This window comes from Copidosoma floridanum, unplaced genomic scaffold, assembly GCF_036245765.1.
Source record: "Copidosoma floridanum isolate Cflo_tuat_1 unplaced genomic scaffold, Cflo_Japanese_pri ptg000035l, whole genome shotgun sequence".
Lineage (NCBI taxonomy): Eukaryota > Metazoa > Arthropoda > Insecta > Hymenoptera > Encyrtidae > Copidosoma > Copidosoma floridanum.
In genome coordinates, this window is record NW_028321912.1 from 3869399 (window position 1) to 3878728 (window position 9330).

Genomic DNA, 9330 nt, shown 5'->3' on the forward strand with positions numbered 1-9330 from the left:
AGCAACAGTACTGTACTCGCAGGTAAAGCCCCAGTATCGATTACTTGTGTTCGGTATAAACTCCTGTGACATCACAAATTTAATTTAAGTTATGATCAGTTAATCATATTTAAATAATCACAGTATAAGTTATTTAACGTTGAATGTTTTTTTTTTCAATTATTGTAGAGAGAGAGAGAGAGAGAGAGAGAGAGTACTGTATTGATACAAACTTTTTAAACACTTAAAAGCTCAGAAATCATGCTGGTACATCAACGATTTTATCTATGTGGCAATGAAGCAACTTTATATATTTTAGTCACTTTCGTACGTTTCTGAAACTTTTTCATATATTATCTATTTGACTCGAACCAGAATGTAAAATTCGCAAGGTTCAGTTATGTAGTAGTGAAAATAACAATAGTACAATTAGAGAACGTACGTGAGCTGGGTACATTGATCATCGATAATCACATCAAGTTACTGCGACTTTGTGCGTTTAAAATATGTTATATCTTACTCTTTAAAACCAAGTAATAATGTGTCTTCACGGTACATTTTTTCGATTGGAATATATTTCAACTAACTACATGGATTTAAAAGAAAGTATTTTTCTTACCTGCTTCTGATAATGTACATTTCTGTATACAATGTTTCCTCGTATAATGTCGCCTCTAAAACTCTCCTCATCCATAATGCGGACTCTGATATGCGTTCCAACTAAAATTGTTTGATGTTGAGGTTTTTCATGAGCGAAAAACTTCAAAAAGTTATTAAATGCACTTATTATAAAAAAAAAAAGTTTACATTACGACTGTTTTTTTACGTTTGTTATTGAAATGGTGTACTGCCTTCTATTCTAATTTTAAGACTTACTCTTACCAAGAAATCACCCAGTATTCACTAAAAATATTCCAGTTTACCTTTTAATTATTTAGAGGTGTTCAAAATAATTGTAATTTACCTGTACTTTGCGATAAAGTTATTTCAATGAAAATACGTATTGTTTTAGAACGCAAAAAATGTAACGATAATTTTATATTTATCATTAACCTTATTATAATCTTTTTTTCAGCGGTTAGTGGCATTTACAGCTTTATTTATTATCAGCGAATATGAAAAAATAATATAATAAACTGGTTTAATATTTACGAAGACACTATTTACCGAAAATAAAATTTGCCGAATACATTTTGCCGAATAACGATTTGCCGAAAATTTTTAATTGTAATTCGGCAAAAAAAAAATTCGGAATAATATTTTTCGGGTTGCTATACTTTCTACACATTCATTTCGGCAAGAAAATTTTTCGTTAATTTGATACATCGGTTAATGTCTTTTCGTCAAATCATGAACCTCTCACAGCTGGGCCCGTCAACTACATCCATCATTATGGCATCTGGCAGTATGTTGATCGCGGGCGCAAGCTCTGAGTAGTCTTCAACGCGTCCAACCCCACTTCCAGTGGCCACAGCTTGAACGACGTCCTCCACGCTGGACCCTGACTCCAAGCCGCGCTCCCATCGGTGCTCATGCGCTGGCGGCGGCACCGCATCGCCTTCTGCAGCGACATCCACATGATGTTCCGGCGGATTTGGATCGACTACCGTGACGTCGACCTGCAGCAGATCGTCTGGGCTGCCGATCCCAGACAGCCTCCAACCCACTACCAGCTGCTCACTGTGACTTACGGCGAATCGTGCTCGCCTTATCTGTCGCTGCGTACCTTCCAACAGGACGAAGGCCACAACTGGCCCGAAGCTGTGTCAGCCGCCCTGTGTGACCGCTACGCCGACGACTTTCTCTCCGGGGCCGACGACGTCACCGCGGCTCGGCACCTCCGCGACCAGCTGAGCGGGCTCATGAAGGCCGGCGGCTTTCCCCTGCGGAAGTGGGTGGCCAATGTCCGCGAGCTGCTCGACGATCTGCCTGAGAACGTCCGCTTACGTCCGACCTGGGAGCAGCTCAGCGCTGAAGGCCTCGTCAGCGAGCTCGGGGTCAAGTGGGATCCACCGTTGGACTGCTTTCAGTTGACGCCTCCACCACTCCAGCCGCAGAGCACAAAGCGGACGATGCTCGCGGCGCTCGCGGGTCTGTTTGACCCATGCGGCTGGCTCTTGCTCCAGGATCTCTGGCGCGTCAGACTGGGCTGGGACGAGCCTGCGCCGATCTCAATGACTCGCCGATGGGCGGCATTTACCGCCGAGCTCCAGGCCATCTCCACCTTCACCTTGCCGCACTGGATCGGAGTCAAGCCTTCTTCCGAGCTTCACCTGCACGGCTTTTCTGACGCCAGTCGCCGCGCGATGGCAGCCGTCATCTACTCTCGCCTCGCGCCCGGGGCTGGGCCTGCGCTCTGTCACATTTTTCTGGCTCGGACGAAGCTCTCGCCGATTCGCTCGCTCAAGCCGGCGCCAGAGATATCCGCGCGCATGACGATTCCGCGCCTCGAGCTTCGCGCCGCACTGATTACCGCCAAGCTCCTGCGGGCCGCTGCCGACGAGCTACGCGTACCTGTCGACCACTGTCACGCATGGTGCGGCTCACAGATTGTTCTGCACTGGCTGCGTTCAGACAGGCCAACCAACAACGTGCTGATCGACAACTATGTCGCCCAAATCCAGGAAATCCTGCCTTCGAGCGTCTGGCGATACGTGCCGACCCAGTCAAATCCAGCCGACCTCGCGACCAGAGGTGCTGACATGACCGGCCTTCGCTCGCAGCGCACTTGGTGGGAGGGCCCCGCTTGGCTCGCCGAGGACGTCGACTCGTGGCCTCTAGACCCGCTCCCCGCACCGAACCAGCATTCGTCCATCTGCTGCATAGTGCAGCAGCTCGACGCCAGCTACCTCGAGCAATTCTCCAACTTATGCATGCTACTAAGCTTCCTCGTACGCATTCGTCGATTCGTCCGGAGCCGCTTGGGCAGGGGCCCCGTGCTTTCGGTCGCTTCACCTCTTACGCCGACCGAACTCCACGACGCTTTTCTCGCGTGTGTACGCCTCAGCCAAGAAAGATCATTCTCGGCCGACCTCCAGTGTCTTCGACGGGGCGAACGTCTGCGGAAGACGAATCTCTTGGTACCGTTAGCAGCCTTCCTCGATGACGACGGGATTCTGCGCGTCGGCGGGCGGCTCGAGCATTCGCCACTGACCTACGAAGAGCGGCACCCGTCGATCCTCAGCGGCGCCTCTTTCCTCGCTTCCATGGTCATTGCCTGGGCGCACTCTCGGGCGCTGCACGGTGGATACCGTGTCACCAGTGCCTACGTCTGTAAGCGCGCTTGGCTCCTCGGTGGGCCCCGGCGGATCACGGCTCACCTCTGCAGGTGCGTCGTCTGCATCCGGCTGCGAGCGCGGCCAGCGACTCAACTCATGGCCCCACTGCCGTCGTCTCGAGTCTCCCCTTCTCGTGCCTTTGCCTGCACCAGTGTGGACTACGCCGTCCCTTTCCATATACTCTTCGCCAGAGGACGAGGAGTCCGGACCACGAAAGGCTACATCACCGTTTTTGTGTGCCTCGCCACCAAGGCCCTGCACCTGGAGCTGGTCGGCGATCTCTCAGCTGCGTCCTTCTTGGGCGCCCTCCACCAATTCGCTGGACGCCGCGGTCGGCCCGGCGAGATATGGAGCAACAACGCGACTTGCTTCCGCCGCGCTGATGTCGAGCTGCGCCATGCCTTGCTGACAGCCGAGCTGGACTGGGGATTGGTCGCGGGCTCTCTCGCCGATCAAGGAATTGCTTGGAAGTTCATTCCACTGGGTGCTCCTCACTTCGGTGGCTTGTGGAAGGCCGCCGTTATGTCAACCAAAAGTCACCTCCGGCGCGTCATAGTGTCACGCTATCTCACCTACGAGGAATTTTCCACGGTGCTCGTTGGCATCGAGATGGTCCTAAATAGCCGACCACTGACACCGCTATCTGAAGACACTGGAGACCTTGATATTCTCACCCCAGGGCATTTCCTCGTCGGTGGCCCTCTCAACTCCATCGTTCTGCCCGGCCCCTTTGCGGAGAGCTTGGATGCGCTCGCCCACTGGGAGCTAGTTCAGGGGGTCTGCGCCCAGTTTTGGTCGCGCTGGAGCCAAAAATACCTCAACACACTCCAATAGCGGTCAAAATGGACTACTCTTCGCCGGAACTTCATCGTCGGCGATGTGGTCGTCCTCCTCGACGCTACACTTCTGCAGTCCAGCGGCCGATGGCCGATCGGCCGTGTCATCAGCGTCCACCCGGGAGCCGACGGCTTTGTCCGTGCTGCTACCCTCAAGACGGTGAATGGTGTGTACGAGCGATCCATCACCAAGATGGTCTTGCTGCCTGTGTCGGCGCCTCCCGCGGCTCCGTCGCCTCCAGAAGACTCCCCGACCGACCCCGGTTTGGCAGGTGGCACGTAGTTCTTCGATCCAGGATCGAGGCAGGTGGATTGTTTGGTTTCCCGCCCGAGCGCGACGGCCAAGCGAGGCGCTGCGTGCACTTTCGCCATGCTCACGGGCTTCTGCCCTGCCGGGAGCCGCCTCTGCGTTCAGGCACTTGAGCACTGCTCTCCGAGACAATCGGACGCCTATCCCGCTCACACTCACGACGCCTCTTACGCTGTAATTAACCCTCTTGTACAATACCTAATAAAGTGTTTTACCAAACAGCTATTACAACGGTTTTAGCGACTTTGCTTTATATATTAGTAAGATAAGATAAAATATCAGTTTAATTTTTAAGTGAGCATTCGCCTTGGAGCAAATTTATCAGCACAAAAATATTCAGACTCAGAATAATCTGATGATTTCTCAAGGAGTTGACCATTTTGATACTCCTCACAGACTTTTACCGCACTTTCGCTGTTTGCAGAACACTCTAGATGTTCTACATTTTTCTTTAGTGCCATATTGTGTAAAACAACGCATGCTCGAATAACTTTGAGCCTCCTCATTCCAGGATTCAGCCGAATATGATACATAAGTTGAAATCTACAAGATATTATTCTTATATGCATGTGTACATTTTTTTATATTCAAATGATACTGTAGTAAATTTATGTAGGGCTTACCTCTGCTTAAGCAATCAAATAGCGTGCTCAATATCAACTCTAGCTTTTGATAGAGCCTTGTTAAATCGTCGATCACATGGTTTCATATGACCATTATCCTTGTAAGGCACAAGAAGGTCTGGGCGACAGGGATAGGCAGCATCCCCCAATAAACAACCTCCTGTCAAGTAGAATATAAATTATATAAGATAATCATCAGTTGTATTATTCCATAATTTCTGTCATACCTATTCCTTCTTCGACCATTCTCCTGTAGAGAGGGGAGTTTCTGAAAACCTTTGAGTCGTGGACACTTCCTGGATACCCAAGCACAAAATCTAAAATCCTAAGATCTTGGTCACAAACAAACTGTCCTTAAATGGAAAAGTAGCATTTTTGGTTGTAGTAACTTTGTGGGCTCACTAATGGTCTGTCTTTTTTAAAGTTTGTTCCATCAATGATTCCCACAATGTTCGGTAAACCGCATTTGTCTTTGTAATGCCTCTTACTCAGAGACATTTCACTTTCGGTGGGTCACTATATGTATACACTTTATAAAAAAACATACATTTGTTTATAGGGAAATATTTCTGGTTTTCCTGTAAAATTCAATTGAACAATAAGATAAACGAACATCTTAGCAAACTCATCATTTACCTTTGACAAAACCTTTGTCATATTCAGATTCTGAATATTCCTGGATTAAAAAATTGACAGTGTCTCTGTCTAAGCGAAAATGATGAACAAACTCTTCATCACTATACTCTTGTACTGTTTTTTCACAAAAATTCTGTATGCAAACACTCTTTTTCGGCACGATTCCTTAATCTTCATCTTCACTGTCAAACTCTCATTTAGAAAAACCAAAAAAACCAAAGAATTATCTGAGCCACTTGATGAAAGAGATTTTGATGACCTCGATGAAAAAGACGATGATGAAGATGTTGATGATAATCGCTCTCTTTTTCTTTGCTGAATCTCAGAACACGAATTTTCCTTTGAAAAATTCGATAACATACAATTAGTTTCATATTCCCATATAAATTTTATATTTTGTAACATTAATGTAATACCAACATTTTCCGGTGTCATGATAAACAATAGAAAACTTTCCAACTGTGCAATCAAAACAAAAAAACGGTTTGTTTACTCGTGATTAGGTTGAGCTCGATCTTACACGGCTATCCACAGGCGGCCTGAGTCACGTACACTTGGAGCGCTCGGAGCGTTCGGAACCTCTTAATCGAACAAATCTATTATTTAAAGAATTGTAGCTTACCAGATGCTATTGCTTTTGCATAAAGAACCCACGTCAGAATAGATAGACCTTGAGAATTTAGATTTCTAGGTTCTGTTCACAATGCTAGAGTGTTCAGGAACTCAATTTTGTTTTACAAGTGTTATTCATAAGATATAGACTATATAGAGTGACTATCTCTGCCAAAAAAAACCTTATGACATCATATAAAGATAACTAGCAGCCCCCCGTCTCGGCTTTGCCCGAGAATTACTAAATAAAACACCGTAGTGTGTTGACATGTAATGTGAAACGTTTTCAGTTAGAAATTTTACACATATTCCTGACACATCTCAGAAAAAAAATCTTCTTATTAAAAACATATTTTTTCGGGATCCATATAGTTTATTTGGTCAAATAATAAGGTGTAAAAATTCAAAAAAAATAATTATGCTAAAAAGTACCGTGCATTCTTTATGCCATTAAATAATCGGTAGTCATAAGAAGCCGTTGAATTACAGTTTCTCCCGTATAATTCACGAAAAAAGCTATTTTTTAAAGCTGTTAAGATTTTAAGCCCCCAAAAAATTTATTTAAAAAAAATTTTTTTTTCTCAGATCTCACAACTTTATTACCAGAGCAACTAAGTCCTGGACCTTCAACCCTACATTTTTATTGCCACAAAAACACCAATAAATTTTCTACTCATTGAAAAATCTGAAGTAGGATCTTTAAAGATTTCAGAGATTGCTGTGAGGGTACAATGAAAAGCTGATCTCTCACGTAATGGATTCTTTATTTGTCGATTTTGACGCTGCTGTTCCAATCTCGATAAATTTTCTGCGTCAGTTTCTTGACGCCTAAGTCAAATTGTATTTATTAGATACACTTGAAGTTTTTCTTCCGATTCACCCTCTTGCGACTTTTGGCATGCTTAAAATTTGTGTGACCCCTAAAGTGTGTTTTCTATCAACTTTGTTAAGTTCTAATATATTTATTGGCAAGGTAGTTCGACGTCAGATGGCCCTAAAAAAGACCGGTGAGCTTCTTAAGTCAACTCTTTCTTGACTGCAGTTAACAGCAATTGTGACTGCCTGGATACCTCAGTGTGATCTTCTCTGGCTTGCTGTTAAAGACCCAGACTAATTGGGAGAAAACTTACAAAGTCCGAAGCTTTGGGGCTAGTTGTAGTGCTCTTTCCCAACGTCTCCCGGTATAACGTCGAAGATGTTGGTGTCTAAAGCACCTTTTTTGTTTGAAGATTCCGTTGTTTTGGTGATCTTAGATGGGGAGATTGGTTAGTGATACTTGTCCAGTGGAGGCTGTCCCGTTGGCTCAAGTTTTTTTTCCTTCATAGCTGTTATAGGTTTGCCAAACGCAGACCTTGGAGAGGATCAGTGATTCCTGGTTGAATGCTTAGAGTCGAGAGGGTAATATAGAGTCGTCGGTCACCGGGTTTTCCAGCCTTGCAAAGAACAACTCCGCAGGTGACGTCTGCTAGTGAATGGCTGACTTGGTTTAATAGTGCCCGTCTTTAGTTAATATAGTCTTTTAGTCGACGAATCGCTTTCGGAAATGGTAGTAAAAATGAATTTGTTGGCAAGGTAGTTTACACTTAGCTGGCCCCTAAAAAGAACCGATGAAAATGATGGTTAAGTAGGGAACGTAAATACTAATGATGGCCCTAAAAAGCGCCAGTGGTGAAACTTCCAGGCTATTCTTTATTATTATTCCTGATGATGAAGAGCTGGCTACGGGTTGCTTGATTCTTACCCTGGGAGTCTCGATGTACGGAGACTGTGATGGAGGGAGGTATGCCGCTGACCAAAGAATATCTCGTCTTCGGGTCGTTCCCCGGATAACCAACCGCTCATCGTTGGACGGGAACATGTGGGTAAGTGTGTTGGGGACGCGACGACCAAGAAGGTAGCCGTTGTGGCTGCCTGTGCCCCTCAGAGCTGTTTTCCATGGCTTACATTCGTAGCCAAAAATTCTGTAACTGCAACAGGTGGGATGGTGGGACTGCCACACAACTGAAGAGTTGGTGCAGCTTGTGCTCTGGCTAAATATGTCTCCTGGTATCATACCAAAGACGTCATCGGTTGTAATTAATTTTTTTTTTTTATCGCACTCGTCGAGATTCAGGGTGAATGGCAACCTAGGTCCCTTTCCCCTTACAGAAGAGTGTCGTCCGTAACCGGGATACCCAGCTGCAAGACTATCATCTTCATTCTCTATGCAGCTCGTTGAACTGTCGAAGTACGAATAGAACAGATACCTGGACGCTCCGGCGTATTATAACCACACTTATTTAATTCTGTTGCAGGTAGCCTCGATTTTATGTCGACGCCACCTAGCGGATTTTACCAAATTAAAGTGAAAAGCTGGCGTATTTCTGCAAAACTTTGAGCTCATTTATTGCTATTTTTATTAAATTTTTTGAGATAAAAACTATACTAAAATCATCTAGGAAATATCATTAATCATTGTGCAAAATTTCAGCAAAATCGGTTCAGTAGTTTTCGCGGTTAGCGATTACAACGGCTTAAGCGAATTTGCTTTATATATTAGTAAGATAAAAAGAAATATAAAAATGAGACCCAATCGTATGAAAATATTTTTTTAATCTTCTGTATTACACGGACATGTTCTCATCATTTGCTGGAGTATGATGAGCAGTTCATGGATCTCATCTTTTTTCATAATAATGAGTCGGAAATGATGTTTTCTGCACTTTTACTATGAATTATTTTGAGTTTTTTATGTTGTATTATTATATTCGTTAAATTCCCAATATTTTTGATACTACATGATAAGTACAGGCGTTTCTACCTCTGTTTTCTCGTTTTAAGCACGTTTAACGATGAGCTGTGCATATTTATTCATGGAAAACTTGATGAAAAGCATTAAGCAAATAAACAAGCGCTTAATCAAGTAATACTGTTGTTTCGAACTGTACCTTTTCTCACTCACCCAGCTCTTTTCTATTCAAAAGAGATGTCACTCTGGCACCACTTGGGCGGAAGTTTTTTGAGTCATGCGATGACGTCTTCACAGCCTTCCGGACGATTTGATTATCAAACGCAGT

General features: G+C 44.8%; 1 protein-coding gene across 1 annotated transcript; it reads left to right on the forward strand.

Moving 5' to 3' along the window:
• Positions 1 to 1556: 1556 nt before the first annotated feature.
• Positions 1557 to 4091, forward strand: LOC149373215 (uncharacterized). Its single transcript, XM_089597771.1, has one exon. It carries the CDS (start codon positions 1557 to 1559, stop codon positions 4089 to 4091), a length of 2535 nt encoding a protein of 844 aa, XP_089453897.1.
• Positions 4092 to 9330: the final 5239 nt, after the last annotated feature.